We start from the raw sequence: 16,102 nt of genomic DNA on the forward strand, positions 1-16,102 counted from the left end.
CAGCACACCTCTCCTTTCTCACCTGCTGCCCCCCTCAGCAGTGTATTTCAGTCAGTCTGCCTGTTCTTATTTGCCCCCCCCCGCACCCTTGGACAGTACCCCAGTTCTTGTATGCATAAACAAATCTTAAAAAAAAATTGCAGTGTTCATTAGTAACACCCCAGAAAAAAATCTAAAATCAACATAAGCCTTAAAGCAATAAGTTGGTAATATTCATAACAGTTGAACTGTGACTATATTGAGACAAATTAGGCCCTAACTTCCTCAACTGTAAAGACAAGCAGGTCCTGCTCTATTATCTCTATAAGAAAATATTCAACCATAAAAAGTATATTCTACAAATGGGTGAGCCTTGAAAACATGTAAGCCAGACACAAAAGACCATATATTCCATAATTCCATTTAAATGAAGTGTCTAAAACAGGTGAATTGAGTGGCAGTAAGTGTATTTACTGGTGGTTGCCAGGGGTCGTGGGGAGTAGAAATAGAAAGTGACTGCTAACAAGTACAGGGTTTCTTTCTGGGGGTGACAACTGTTCTGCAATTAGGATAGCGGTATAATAGTGGCAGAATCTGACAAGAGTAGAAACCAGTGAACTGTGCACAGGTGAAATATTAATGTTACTTTTAAAAAAGCTGATCTCTTAGGACCCTTTCTGGTCTGTAACTGCTACTACAGACGACCAGATTCCTTCCTGCTGCTCCACCGCAAAGGCACCAATCACACTCAATGCTCTTACTCTAGGAAACAGACTTTCTGCAAGCAAAATCTAAATATTTGTTCTCCTCAAACATGCCAGCTTCCACTAGGCACTGTTTTTAAACCAACAGGTACTAACATAACAAGTAACTCTGTGTACAATTATGTTAAGGACTTGAGGTAACTAATCCTGGACTAAGAGAAAACTCCTCGCAGCTCATTCCAATCCACAGCTCTGCTTCAGCGAAACTACAGTGGGGGCAACACTCTTGTGCCTAGGATCAAAGGAGAGGAGTGTGTGAAAGCAGAGAACACACTCCCAACGACACACCGGACAAGTGCACACACACTGCTCAACCATTAACCTGCTTTGATTTCACCTGTTATCAACTATCCCCTTACTTCAGTACTGAAGACCACACTCAGAATTTGAACTTGGTGCACACAGTTAATCAAAACTTATTTGGCTTTTCTTTGGTAATGATTCCAAACCACCAGGACAAGAAAGGGGAATAATTTACCACAAAACCAAGTCTGAAAAAAGAAGCCTCTTTCTTCAAATTGCCATTAAATATTTATAATCACTTGCATGCACTGAGTACTCAAACAGGTCAGCAGACAATTAACTCTTTCAAGAAACGGACTTTAAAATAACCCCAAACTGTGTGACCAGCCGACTGCACAGGGGAAGTAATGACTTTTAAATGCTGACTTAATTAATTGTAAATTAACTTCCATTAGTCAGGCTTTGCTCCCTGACTGGCTGGCTTGGTACATGTCACCTCACCCAGTAAAGCTATATACACTACCTAGTTTTCTGGGTATGGACAAGCGGGTTTAGCAATTTGGTAACATCAAATGCAGAATACTTAAAATATGGGATTTTGTGATCGCTACAAAGCCCGCCTAACTACAACGTAACAAAAAGTGCAGTTCTTTATGTAGCTAATGTAGTTTTGCCCCAAATCTTCACCTTTACCTAGATGTCTAACCTCAGCAGCACTGTCCTAAACTCAGCAAACTCCCAATGACCAAAGCCCCCTCGGTATTTCACTCATCTTGACGGGAAGCTCGACCGGCGCGCCCACCTTCCGAGCCGCGGGCGGGCCGGGCCCGCTCTCCTCGCCGTCACGAGCGCGGGCGCAGCCCCGTCTCCCTCAGACACACGGAGCCGCCGCTCGACTCCAGCGACCGAGCTCCGCAGGGCGCTCCCGGGCCAGGACGACCGGGCGCCCGTCAGCGCTCGCGGGGAGATGCGGGCAGCGACTCCCCGCTCCCTCGCTGGGCCCTGAGTCACGGATCCGGGCAGCAGCGCTGGTTCTCGCAGCTCGGCCCTCGGGTGAAACACCCCCCAGCTCGGCGACCCAGACCTCCGCCTGCCCTTCGGCGCCTCCAAGCACTAACCATCCTCCAAGACCCCCAGGCGGCCCCCGCTCGGCGGCTCCATTTATTCTGAAATTGACGGAACAGTGAAAGCCGCGGGGAGGGCCCCAGCACCGGGCGCCGCCAGCCGGGCTCGCGGGGCTGCGTCTCCTCCCGCCCCGCGGCCGGGGCCAGGGGGCGCGCGGACCGGCCTCCCCGAGCCGCCGCGCGCCCGGCCCCGGCCCCGGCCCCGGCCCCGCGCGGCGGTCACGGCCGGCGGCGCTCCCGGCATCTCCCGCGGGGGCGGCCTCGGCCCGCAGGGCGCCGGCGGGGGCTCGAAACGGAAGCGTCGGTTTTGTTCGGTGGCCGCGGGCCAGGCCCGGCGGCGGGAGAACTTCCGAGGCGCCAGGGCCGGGGGCGCCGCGGCCGCGCGCAGGACCCGGGAGCCGGGGCCCAGAGCCCGGGCTCGCGCCCGCCCCTCGGAGGCGGCCCCGGGCGCCGCGGCGGGCCGGGGAGGGCCGGGGAGGGCCGGGGGCGGGGCGGGGCGGGCGCCGCGGCGCCCCCAGCGGCCGGCGGGGGAAAGGCGGCGGCGGCGGGCGCGGGGAGGTCGGCGCGGCCCCGCCAACGCCCCCCCGCGCCCCGCGCCCCGCGCCCGGCCGGCCGCAGGGGGCCCGCGCACAACGGGCCGGCGGCGCGTCCGTTGGCCCGAGCGCGCCCCGCCCCGCCGCGCCGCGCCGCGCGCCCCGCCCGGGGAAACTACGCCATTGCGGCCTAGCGGGCGGCGCCGCGCCCTGCGCCGCCATCTTCGCCCGCCGCGCCCGCCGCCGCCCGCCGCCCCCGCCGCCGCCGCCATCTTTTGGGGCCGCCATACTTGCCCCGCGAAGAAGATGGCGGCGCCCATCGCACACATAAAACATGGCTTCCCTTCAAAACAAAAACATCCCGGGGGCCGGCGCGCGCCGCCGCTCACCTGAGGACCACATGGTGACCGAGAACTCGCCCTCCAGGGTCTTGATCTGCACCTGCTTCTGCTCCCACTTCTTGTTGCCCGCGTCCGCGCCGCCGCCCGCCGCCCCGGCGCCGCCGCCGAGGTAGCCCTTCTTGCCGCTCTTCTTGCCGCCGCCCTTCTTGACGCGGCCGCCGCCCGACGACGACGAGCCGCCGCCGCCGCTCTTGCCGGCCGCCGCCACGGTGACCAGCGTCTGCTCGATGTAGTCGTCGTCGCCGCCGGCCGGCGCGGGCACCGGGATCAGGATCTGGTCCTCGAAGCCGTCCTCGGCGCGCAGCCCGTCCGAGTCGTCGCCGCCCACCACCTCCTCGCGCGTCTGCACCAGGATCACCTCCTGGTGGTGGTGCACCTGGGTCGGGTCGTCGGTGACGAGCGGCTGCAGCGCGATCATGGGCGGGTGGTGGTGGTGGTGGTGGTGCCCGGCGTGCCCGTGGCCGCCCCCGCCGCCGTGGTCGCCGCCGCCGCCGTCCTCGTCGTCGTCGTCGTCGTCCTCCTCCTCGCCCACCACCGTGGTCTCGATGGTCTCCACCGGGATGGTCTCCACCTCGATCTCGTGCAGCTCCACGATCTCGGCCGGCATCTCCGAGCCGTCCGTGGCGATGTAGAGGGTGTCGCCCGAGGCCATGGCTGGCGGCTCGGCCGCGGCGGCCGCGGCGGCCTCGGCTCCGGGGCGGCGCGCGGGCGGGCGAGGCGGCGGCCGGCCGTGGGGAGCCGCGAGGAGGAAGGCGGCGGGCGGGCGGGCGGCGGGCGGGGGAGAGGGGGCGGGCGGCTGGGGGAAGGGGCGGGCGCGGCGGCGGCGGCGGCGGGCTTCCCCGCCTCCTCGCCTCGGTGCGCCCCGCGCTCGCTCGGCCGCTGCTCGCCCCGGCGCCGCGCCGGCCTCGCCGCCCGCTGTGGCCGCGCCTCCTCCCGCCCTCCGGGCCGGCGCTCCGCGTCCCCCTTCCTCCTGCGCCTCCGCCTCCTTCCACACAAATACCAACTCCTCAGCCCGAGCCCAGATCTCGCCGCCGCCGCCGCCGCCACACTCCGCTCGGGCCGGGCCTCGCGAGACTTCCGCGCGGGCGGCGCCCCGCCCCGCCCGCGCCCACTCGCCGGCCGGGCCGCTCGCCCCGCCTCCCCGGCCAATCGGCCGGCCCGCTCGCCGGCCGGGCCCCGCCCCCCGCCCGGGCGCCGCCGGGGTTGGCCGGGCGGGACGGCCCCCCGCGCGCGCGGCCGGGCCGGCGGCGCGTGACGTCAGCGCGCCGCCGTCGCCGCCGCGGCCGCCGCGACTCGTGCGGCTCCCGCCCTCCGCGGGCCGCCGCCGACCCCGCCGCCCCGGGCCGGGCCGCGCGCGCGCGCCCGCCGGCTGCCGCCGCCGCCTCGGGAGCCGGCGGGCGGCGCGAGCCGTCCCCGGGGCCGCGGGGGGCGTGCGGGGGCGGCCGGCCCGCACCCCAATAAAATCTGCTCTGACGAGAAGCGCCTGTGCCTCCTTTGTCGCGTCGGGCGGGCGTCGGCGGCGGGTGAGTGTGCAGGCCCCGGCCGGGCGGCCGCGGGCGGCGGCGGACGGTGCCCGCGGGGCGCCGGGGGCGCCGGGGCGCGCGCCCCGCCCGGGCCGAGCGCGGGGGCGCGCGGGGGCGGCCGGCCGGGCGGAGCGCCGCGCGGAGCCCCGGGGCCGCCGTTGGCAGGACGTCCGTTACCCGTTGGCCCGGCGCCCCGTCGAGCGTGGAACCGCCCGGCCCGGCGGCCCTCGCCGGCCCGCCCCGCTCCCGGGCGCCCCGGCCCCCGGCCCCCGGCCCCGCCTCCACCCGCCTGTCTCCCCGCGGGCCCGCCCGCCGGAGCGTCTGGCTCGCGGGGGACGGGGGCGCCGTTCCCGGCTGCCTGCGCCGGGCGGCCGGCGTGGCCCGGGCCCGGCCTGCCCGCGGCGCTCCCTAGGCTGCCGCGGGGGGCTCTCGCCCGGCCCCCCTTGTGTTCCACCCGACTGTTGGCTTAAAGCAATAGGAGGAAACACGCCCCGGTTTTTTAAAAAAATCATTAAAAGCTGAAAACTTGAGAAAAGCCGTGTCTTGTGCCGCTGGGTCGATTTACTGCCCTTGGGATCCGGGCTGGGTGTACCCCGCCTTGTCGCTCGCCCCCCCACGCCCGGCTGGTGCTGAGCCGCGTGCAGCCCCGGCCTGGCCAGCGGGCGTCCGACATCCGGAGCGAAGGGTCTGCGTTCCGATCCAAAATTATCATCCAAGGCCCTCCTTACTTCCGAATGTCATTGGACTTGACTTTTGAGACTATTCGTGTAAGGAGTAAAAACTGAGATCATTTTCTCTGCAAGTCTGAGTTATAAAGACCTGAGTAATTCCCCTCGGAGTCCTGCACCCACACAGCTTGGCGGAGTCGACTCTGTTAAAATAAGTCGTTTCTGGCTTCATAGCTTTATAAATTCTGCATAAATATTTCATAAGTGAAAACCAGTTGTGGGAGAGGTTTTTTGTGGCTTAATTAATTTCCACTTTCCCCACTCTAGTAATGATGGGAAAATGCCTTTGCAAGTGCTTGATACTTCCCCAGAGATACAGGAGAAATGGGGGAAGTACCCAATTAGGCAGCTTAGCAGCTTCTGAGTCACAGGTCTGGAGACATTCACAACCTAGTGGAGAAAGGAGAAGGGGTTTAAAACTGCCAGAGAGGGTGGTAGGTGTGAGAAAGCGCTAAGATGCTCCTAAGAGCCATCCTAACACCTGCTCCCTAAATAGCCTTCAAACTCACAGAGCAGGTGACCCGTCAGGCCCTGGGTTCTCTGTGCTGGAGATAGTCTGGAGGAGTGGTTCTAGCCTACACTAGCTGCTGAAGGTGAACAGCCCTTTAGGACACGTCCCATTGCAGCTGGCCTCTGCGGCAGGGTGGGCCCCGTTTCCTGATTTGTTGGGGCACAGTGAATTGGGCCAGTGAGGGTTCCCTCTGAAGTTCTAGAGTCCTTTGGGCTTGACAACCAGGCAGAGGACAAGCGTCACTCAGATAAACTGGGGTCTCACCAGTGTCTGCCTGCTTTTGCCCTTCCAACCACCAGGGCCCAGGCCCAGTCTGCCCTGAGTTCAGAGCCTGTGTATGGACTGACTGTTGCCTTTCTGGTTCATGAAAAAAAGAAGTCAAAAGCACCGTGACAGAAAAGAATCTCAAAAGCTCCAACTTTGTGTAAAACCAGTCTGTCGTGGACTTGAAGGTCAACAGCTACAGAAGAAAGTAGAACATGGGATGAATGAGAGTTGTGCAAGGGTTTCCAGAATCTGAGAAGCCAGAGCTCACTGATGGCTGAGAAGATGTGATGACAAATACCCGCAAGGAATGTCCCCTTTGGCCTCGCGGTCAGGACAGCAGCAGGGCAGAGGTGAGGAGATGTGTTGATGCCTCCTCACCTCACCTCCCTTACTTTCTAAGGTCTCCTCTCCTGACATCTCCATTAAGGACGCAAACTTAGTTTTAAGAACGTGTGGCTTTGGAAGGGACTCTGCAGAGGGAGACAGCAGGAAGAGGAATAAAGGAGGTGAGCTCAGAGATGGCTGGCCCCTCTCCCCCTGCTTTTTCTCAGCGTGTCTTTTATTGATTACAGGAAGATTAACCGTTAACTCTCAACCTACCACATTTCTCCTTGTGACAGATTGGGAGCAATACAAGCAATGAACTCATGCTTACCACAAACTAATTTGGCCGCCTCTAGAAATTGCTGTGGCCACTGGCATCTAGTTCCTTGAACTTGCACTAGTGCTCTGCCTTGGTTGCGGCACAAAGAATTAAGCCAGACAGGCCATGTAGTCTGCGGTTGAGGACACCGCTCACGGCCATGTTGCAGGATCATAATGGTGCTGCAGCTCAAGATAGGGATGCCTACCTTGGGTTAAGCTGCAAGCCCCTGTAGGTTTGGGTGGTAGGGCCATTCCAATTCAGACCAGAGCCAGGTTTCCAATAAAATATTTAGAAAAGTGATGAAGCTTCATGTTTGTATACCCAAATTAGTTATCCCTCATTGGGACAATACAAGTTAAGTGAAAGCATATAGGTGTGTATCTGTTTCCTTAATCATTCAGACTATAGTGTTCCTTTTTTTTTTTTAAAGATTGATTTAGTTATGCATAGAAGAACTGGGGTATAGGCCAGAGGTGCAGAGGAGTGAGAGGATTCACCAGAAAGAGTGGGGAGCAGAACAGGCGGATCTACTGAGATCCACTGCTGAGGTGAGCAGTGGGAGACAGGAGAGGTCTGCTGCGCCATGTGGGTCAGCTCCCTGGCCAGGGATTGAATTCGGGCTGCAGTGGCTGAGGATAACTCCTTGCACCACCAGGGAGGCCCCAGACTATGGCACTCTTTTTTTGGTTGTGGAATCCAAAACCTCAGTTCTTAGAGTGATGCTTCATCCCCAGCACCCCCACCAATGCATGCATTACATTTGGAGCTTCTTGTCTACAAAGCTAGTACCATTTATATGACATTTTCCATTACCTTTGTTAGGTCTTAGTCCACTTTTCCTGAGGTTAAGTGGTTTATTTTTCTAAGTGAATCTGGTATTGACCATAAAGCTGAGGGAAATTTAAATCCTTAGTCATAAATTAGCATCATTTTTTCTCTGCTAGTAGAGTCGCCTCCTCCCCAAGAAGCAAGGGAGTCTACTCACTTTCCTGTGTTCCCACCACCTGCCCCCTCCCCCCCAGCCCCCCCACCCCAAGGAATGCAGCACTCACACTTGAGCAGAATGAGTCAAAAGTTCTTCGAACCCATGGTAACCACACTTGTTTCATGGCATAAGTACTGGGGAGAGATACAGGAAGTTAGGGGTTCAGATGTTGTGGGTGTATATGTGTGCGTGGCAGATTAGAAGAAAAGGGAGATGTGGTATGGATGGGGAGTTACCTCTTAATTGGGGGGATGCAGGCTCTCTGATGAGATTGTCTCTTAGAAGGGAGTGGCTGGGAGTGGGGGTGCAGTGGGTCCAGCTCGTGTTCTCTTCAGTAGAAGGCTGAGCGCTGCGCCCCCCAGCGTTCCGGCTGTCCTAAGGAGTCTGCTTCCAGAGGCGGCGTGGGCAGGTGCTCGGAGGTCGCTGTCTCCATTCCACTTGTGCTGAGTCCCAGGGACAAGTGGAGAGTTCTGGGAGAAGAGGACCTCAGCCTTCCTGAGGGAGGGAACGTTTCAGCTGGGGCTCTCAGACCACTGCAGCTGCAAGCCACCTTTTATTTTTTTTTTTAAATGTTAATTTCTGTGTGAAAAGGGTGGATATAAAATCAGGTGACAAATATTTGGGACAAGCCCAGAGCACTTGGTACAAAAGGGCTATTTTTAGCATTGGAAATTCATCAAATTAACCAGCCAGGCAAGGGCTGGTGAAGATGGCCTGGGGCTTCCAGTCTTTGATTACCAACATCATGACCTACTTTCCCCGCCCCTTTTACCAGTCGTTTCTTGTTCAAGGTTCCGCTGCAGGCTGGGACTCCGGTGGCAGTTATTTTGGAGTTCCCGGCCTTGGGAGGCTCCCGCCCGGTTGCAGGGGCACTTAGGGAGGTGACGCGCCGCTGGAGAAGAGCAGACCAGTCGTCAAACCTCCCTCAGCAGAGGCTCATGACCTCTGGACCCTTCATGTCATCAGTGGTAAAGCAGGCCTCAGCTTGCGGGCAGCCTGCCAGCTGTGGGAGCCAGCCGTGGTCAGTGCAGCGCCCACTCAGGCACATGACCAGGCAGGTGCCTGCCCTGACCTCCCAGGGTCTGTGCTCGGGCTCAGTGGCCGCTGCTGGCATAGGGCTAGCGCCTGTGGACAGGGTTGGCTCCCTTCTGTCCTTTGGGCACATGGCAACTCCTTGGCTGTTCATACTTTTTTTTTTTAATTTTTTTTAATAGAGGCATGTTTTATTTATTTGTTTGTTTGTTTTGTTTTTGTTTATACAAGCACTGGGTACAGTCAGAGCCAGAGCGGAGAGCAGAGCTGGCAGAAGGACCGAAGTACACTGCTGAGGGGAGCAGCGGGCCACATGAGAGGTCTGCGCGCCATGTGGGACCCTCCTCCGGTGGCTGGGGAGCAGCCGGGGATCGAACCGGTGCCGCAGAGGCCACGGGCAGCATCGCAACCCAGCGCTCAACCGCTACGCCACCGGGGAGGCCCTGTTCATACTTTTTTAAAGACTTTTGCCCTCTTGCGGCCTCCCTGGTGGCACAGGGGTCAGTCTCAGCGCTGTCAAGCTATCGCCAGCCACTGCAGCATGAGTTCGATCCCTGGTTAGGGAGCAGACCACAGGGCACAGCAGGCCTCTCCTGTCTCCCCGCCGCTCCCCTCAGCGATGGATTTCAGTAGATAGGCCTGTTCTGCTCCCAACTCTGTCTCTGGTAGTCCTCTCACCCCACACCTCTGGTCTACACCCCAGTACTTGTATGCATAAGTAATATATCTTTTTTTTTTAATAAAAAAGGCTTTTGCCTTCTTGCCTCTCGCTTTAGGTGGATGACTATCTTTTAAAAGCAGAATAAATAACTTTATTTTTGTGTTTCCTGCATCCACCAGAACCCAGTTTCTCCGCACAAGAGTTTTAAAATGTGTCTGGATCTGGAACAGCTGTGCTGTTTTATGGGTCGTTTCTCCCCCGTGACAAAGAGGTGCTCTGGCAGAGAAGGTGAATCCAAGAAGACCAGACAGGGTGGCATCACCGTGGGGATCAACAGCTGCCTGGGAGCCAGCAGCTTGGAGCTGGCACACAGGAAGGAGGAAGCCCCCGCCTCTTCTCCACGTGCCTGTGACTTCCATCCCAGTACAGAGTTGCCCCTGGAGTAAGCTGGCGCTCATCAGGGCACAGCCGTCCCCCCTTCGGTGGGGTGCAGGTCTCTATCAGGGATCCACCCGGCGGGGTGGAGAAGAAGAACTACAGTAACTCTAAGCTAAGCTACCCTGTTCTCTGAGGGATGGGCTGGCAGCACCCTCGTGCCCTTCGCCTTAAAGGCTGTCCGCCCCAGATTGCTGGAGTCTTCCTAGTGGTTTTCTGACCACATCAGATCACAGGCAAGTGCTCGCTGGTTAGCACCTGGTTTTGAGGGTCCCCCACCCCAACCCCGCTACGCCATTCCCCGCTCTGCCACGTTCATTGCCGACCTGGCGCCTCACATACTGCGGTCTCCTCAAACCAAAGCCGTGAGCCTGTGGGTGGCTTGAGTCCCTCGGCTCTAGACCCGGGCTTTCAAACCTCCACTTACCAGCATTTCCACCTGCTCTCTGCTGCCTTCTCCTGTCCTCGTCCCTCCCGGGGAGAGCCTGCACCCAGAATCTCCCCCGACTCAGCGCTCTCTCCTACTCCTTCGTTTCAGCCTGAGCCCTCCCGTTTCCTGATGCCCGCTCTGCTCTGGGCTAGTCTTTGCCACACTAGGAGCCATCAGTGGATTCCCAGCATGCTCCGCTGCCTGGGCTGCTGCTGTCTGGTGAAACTCCACCCTCACATCAGACCACTCTGCTTCTGCACCCCGAGCTGGGATCTGCTGGAGGAAGCACCCCGCTGTGCAGGCTTTGCAGGACTTACCAAGGGCCCCAGCACCAGCTGAGGGCAGAGTCCCTGGCCTGTTCAGCTCTTCCCAGTTGCTTTCCTCACAGCCCTTCGCAGTCTGTGTCCTTCACACCCCGCCAGGAGTCCGGGTCTACTGCATCCTCCTTCAAGGAGAGGAGAGGGGACAGAACCCACGTCGTCAAAGCCAGCTGTCCCTCTTCGCCCTTCCCGAGCGCCTCCACTCTCCCACACAGCGCTGCCCTGGCCAGCCCGCTCTCAACACCCCCAACCCCCCCTCCCACCCCCCCACCTCCCCGCCCTCCGGGTCCCCCGCCACCACTTGTCTTCTCCATGGGCCGCTGTTTGCCCACTTCGTTCCCTCTGGACCAAGTCTCCCCAGTCTCTAAAATCAAGGCCCTCTGGGCCCTGAGACCTCATGGACATCACCGCGGTCCTTTCCCCGCTGTGCCCGCCGACCAGGCTGCCTTTACAGCCTCGACTCTCATCCTCGGGCCCAGGCCCGCGTCCCCGCTGTCCCCCAGACGCTGTGTCATCGGCCCGTGTTGCATCCACACGGCGAACCTTCTGACCTTGTTTACGGCTCCTCTCAGGCACGCGCCATCGTCCACCGCCGTGTCCGGGCCTCTGGCCTTGGCTGTCCTCGCTGTCCTCTGTCTTCCTCGTCTGGCCTTGGGCTTCCTCGTGCCACCCCCCTCTCGGCATGCTCTCCTGGGCTCCCGGCCCAGCCTCCTGGCTTTAGCTGTCACCTCTTAGCCTCTGCGGCAGAAAGTCTGGAAATCACCTTTGACCCCTCTCCTCCCCAGTCCCCATGCCCTGATGAGTTTACCTGGTAAATATTTTTCAGACCAGCTCATCTCCATTCCTGTGACCACTGGACACTGGCCCTCCCTGACCCAAGCCTCTGCCACGCAGCTGTCCTCCCTGCCGCCGACCCTCCCTCCCCGAGGCTCCTGGATCCCCCGAATACGCGCAGTATCCACATCCCTCCTCTGGTCAAACTGCAGGGGCTTCTGGACCCTCCAGTCCTGAACAAGGTCTCCTGAGAGCCCTCCGGCCCGTTTCCTGTCCCTCGCCACCCCCACGTGTCTGCTTCGTGATGTTCAGACCTATGTTTGCAGACTGTGCCTTTTCCCCTGCCTAAAATATCCTCCCCACCTCCTCAGCGCTTCCAGAACAGCTCAGGTGACATCTCTTCTCTAGGAAGCTTTCCTTGGAAAGGTGCTTCTGTAGCTGTAGCGCTGGGCCCAAACTGCCCTCATTGTCCTTAGGTTACTACCATGGGGCAGTTAGTATTTCCGCTTTTGCACAATTCCCCACACCTTGGAGGGCAGGACAGTGCCTCCCTTGCCGCCTGGCCCAGAGGGCAGCAGGACCAGCCCAGCACTGACCCCCTGCCACCCTGTCTGAGCAGAAGTCTGGTGTGTTCTCTTCCTGCCCTGCACGGACAAGAACCCAGAGAGGCCTCAGCTGGGCTTTGTTAGCCAGGTGGCCTCGGCTTCCCGACCCTGGGCCAGACGCTCCATCTGCAGCCTGTAGCGTAGGAATATCACCATGGAAGAAGGTGTGACCTGCAAGTCACATATTGTGCCTTCTCCTAGCACACAGGAGATGCTAAAGTGAATTCCCTCTGTGACCGTTCTCATTCAGGTTCCATTCTGACCCCATCCCCAGTGCCTGGCTGACCCCTGATGGAGTGAATAATGCCCATGCCTCTTCGGCCCACTGCCTTCCTCAGCAGCTTCTCTGCTGGTTCAGGCCCTGCCTTGAGGCCTAGCCAGATGGAACCTCCACTTGGGAAGGGGCCGTCCCTGCACTCCCGCTGCCTGGCCACACCTAGTATCCGGATTGACTGCTCTGTTGTCTTGTAATTACTTGTAGGTAGTTCCTGGGCTGGAAGCTTCTGGAAGCCTGGGGTGTTTCTTCTGTTTTTTTGTTCTTCTGTGCTTCTTAGTACTGGGGCCTGGAACATGCTAAGTGTTAAATGAATGGTTGTTTACTTTAAGGGGATGGGAAGGACAGGAAAATGCTGCTTCCCTGCTAAACAGTGTTGTCGTCTCTTAAAGCAATGAAACCCTCCGGGAACTCTGGATTGCAGTTTATTGCCCTTAGGACTCTTTGAGTGCTAGGAATTTCCTCACTGGCAGTGAGACAACAAATATGTGGGAATTAGACTTAATTCTAGAAAATTCATTGCAAATACAGTAACAGATTGTTGGTATTGAAATTAATTTCTAATGTGAAGAAAAGAAAGACTATTATTTGCCCCAAACAACGTGAAAATGATTTGTATTGGTAATTATTTCTCAAAAGCATACTCAAAAAGGAAATCCGTTGAGTAGACTGTTTGGGATAGATAATCTAATGTTGACCGGTGCTAATGAAGCCGGCGGGCCTCATCCAGCCCTCTCAAAGCAAAGTCACCAGTGAAGTCCAGCAGGAACGACACAGAGGGGCGCGTATGTGGAAACCCAGCCCCGTTTCCTGTGGAGGTCAGCGCCCTGTCTGCTGAACCCAGGACCCGCCTCAGCAAGCAGCGGTGTGATAGGCCATGGCACACCCCCCCCCACCCCTGTGTCCTTCCAGCCATTCAGAAGTAATTCCCCTTGCACGCTGCCCACCCTTTCTTTCCCCCAAACTATTCTAGGGTCGAAGCCTGCTCCCCAGGAGAAGAGAACCTGTGCTGCTGGCTTTGGCCCGAGGCTGAGGGCAGCCTTTGGCCAGGAAGGAGCTTCCTGTGGACCCGCCTCTCCCGCTGAGAGCGGCAGAGCAGCCGCTGCTGGTCACACCTCCCACCCTCTCCTCCAGTTGTTACTTTTTCAGAGCCTGGATTTAGTAACTGCATAGCCCGCACCCGGTGTGAGACAGAAGCTGCCTCTCAGCTGCCCCTGACACCACTCACTCATCAGCCCTTGTGCAGACTGGGGGACTCCATACACCTTCCCAGAACACCCTCAAGCCACAACACCAGCCACACCCTGCAGGTCACTCGGATCAGTGTCTGGTCTGTGTCCGCAGGCCGTCAGAAGGTGATCCTGCGGCACTCACCTGGCGGCACTCACCTGGCGCTCACCTTGATGCCTGACACTCCCTGAGCTCCCTCCTTCCAGAACCCCTATTTTTTTTTTGTCAGGTAGTGGGTTCAATGGTTCTGATCCCTTGATGTGGAGGCGCGGGGGCAGGGGTAGATGAACTGGCTGCAACACGAGGGCCATCTCGCTGCCTGCAGCTGTGACTGACCTGTGGAGCCGGGCAGGAGGGCATGCAGCTCTGGCTCGTGAAGCGTGAAGGAGGATGTGTCCGATTGGAGAGGCATCCCTGTCACAGAAGGAGACAGCCCCTCAAAGGCTCCGCATGGCACCCCCAGAGCAGCCGTGCCCCAGTGCGAGTCCCTGGCCGGGTCTGTACCCACAGTATCTGGGAGCCAGGGGTGGGCCACAGGGGTGGGCGGGCAGAGGGCCTGTCCTCGGGTGTCTGGGAACCTCTCCTTTCACGGCCGCCCAGGGGCCTCTGGATTAGGACAACAGTGCAGATTTCGTCTCTGACGGTTTTCAGCTTCCAGGTGGTTCCACTACAAGCCAGGCCGTGGGGCAGGCAAGACAGGACATGCGTATCCAGTGCAGTCCTGACATTTTTGGGGAAAACATATAAAATTGGAAAATAAGAATGTTGAAAATGTAGTTTGCACCTGGGATGAGGATTTGGGGTAACTGGCTTTTTTTTTTTTTTTTTTTACTTTGTAGTTTTCGCCTATTTTGTTCTATCGTGGCCAAATACGTAGGGGAGTTACCCCCTCGGCCACTTTTAAATGCACAGCTCAGTGGCGTCATCACACTGCTGGGCCACCACCCCACCCTCCATCTCCAGAACTGTCTTCAGTTTTTAAACTGACTCTGTCCCCGTTAAATAGGCCCCACCCCTGCGCCCTGGCCCTCAGGGTCGGCCTCCCTGAGGTTGCCCTCCTGTGAGCACATGGGTCAGCGTCTGTGCTGAGAGGTAATTTCATCAGACATCCTCCAGGCTCAGCCACATTGCACCACCTGGCGAGTTTCCCTTCTTTTTATTTATTTTATTTTATTTTTTTAAAGATTTATTTATTTTATGCATACAAGAGCTGGGGTACAGCCCAGAGATGCGGAGGGTGAGATGATTCACCAGAGACAGAGTGGGGAACAGAACAGGCAGACTGACTGAAACACACTGCTGAGGGGAGCAGCAGGTGAGACACCATGTGGGCTGTTTTCTGGCTGGGGATGGAACCCGCCTCGCAGAGGCTGTGGACAACTTCACAGCACGGCACTCAACCCGCTGTGCCACCAGGGAGGCCCTATTTATTTTAGATTTATTTTTATTTGTTTATGCATACAAGAACTGGGGTGCAGGCCAGAGGGGCAGGGGTGAGAGGACTCACCAGAGACAGAGCTGGGAAGAGAACAGACGGATCCACTGAAATCCACTGCCGAGGGGAGCAGCGGGGAGGCAGGAGAGGTCTGCTGCGCCCTGTGGGTCAGCTCCCTGGCCGGGGATGGAACTTGCTGGGCAGTCCCTGCCGAGAGCTTCACAGCACTGACGCTTAACTCCTGCGCCAACAGGAAGGCCCCTCCCTTCCTTTTGAAGGCTGAATAACATTCCCTGGTTTGTATAGAAGCATGTTCCTACTTCAGTACACCCCTGGGTGACGTCCCCGGGTTAGCCGTGGTGCGCAGTGCTGCGTGAACGTGGATGTGCAAACAAACAGGTATTTCATAATCAAAGCAGTCAATGAGGAGGAGCTGTGGGCGCCACAGCACGTGTTCCGAGCTTGTACGCCCATCATTTCTCACACTATCAGATCTTTCGGATACTTTAGCGTACGGCTTTAGCCTACGGCGACACCTCCCCGCCAGACAGACACACCGAAGTGGAAGCGTCTTCCTCACCGAGGACCCCAAAGTCGAGAGATGACCCTGCCTGCGCCCCCACTCCGCCCCACCCCTAAGTGCCCACACCTGCCAAGTCTCCTCCATCTCCGCCCACAGCCTGGCCGGGCCATCAGTCTGTTTCCCCCAGTGAACTACAGCGAAGGCAGAGAGGGCAGCAGTTCAGTTCCTTGCAGATCAGGTGCTCCCCTGGGGCAGCCATCCCCCCAGCACCCCGAGACCAACGATGAGCAGGGTGAACAGAGTTCACGGGACCTCTCTCCCAAGCTAGAATTTGCTGACCCGGGGGAACTGGAGTCAGACTCCAGAACCTAGTTAGTCCCACGCCAGGTCCAGGTGTGGGCAGCACTTGGACTGGATGTTCCAGTCTCCCGATGGAGGCCACATGGAACCAGCCATGCTGGGTTGGCCCTGGCCCCGACCCCTCCGCTCAGGCCTTCCGACTGCCCCCCTCCTCTGTGTGATGTCCCCAAGGTCACTCCATGTCTCCCCACCTTTCCTTCCCTTGCAAGGTCTTCCCCCACCAAGGTCTACCTCTGGACACAGTCTTTCAACTTGCACCTTAAAGGTCTCCTGCCACCTGCAGCCACACCAGCCGCCCTCCCTCACTGCCACCCCCTGC

At 58.4% G+C, this 16,102-nt stretch overlaps 1 protein-coding gene across 1 annotated transcript in view; it reads right to left on the reverse strand.

Moving 5' to 3' along the window:
- The window catches only part of YY1 (YY1 transcription factor), a gene marked incomplete at its 5' end in the record, with an annotated part of 28,407 nt that extends 24,711 nt beyond the window's left edge, over window positions 1–3,696 (reverse strand). Inside the window, one exon of the mRNA XM_084240668.1 lies at window positions 3,033–3,696. Coding sequence (XP_084096794.1) covers window positions 3,033–3,696 — 664 coding nt within the window. The remainder of the gene's footprint in view (window positions 1–3,032) is intronic.
- Between the last annotated feature and the right edge of the window lie 12,406 nt (window positions 3,697–16,102).

Source organism: Talpa europaea, assembly GCF_964194135.1.
Source record: "Talpa europaea genome assembly, chromosome: 8".
NCBI classification, from domain to species: Eukaryota; Metazoa; Chordata; class Mammalia; order Eulipotyphla; family Talpidae; genus Talpa; species Talpa europaea.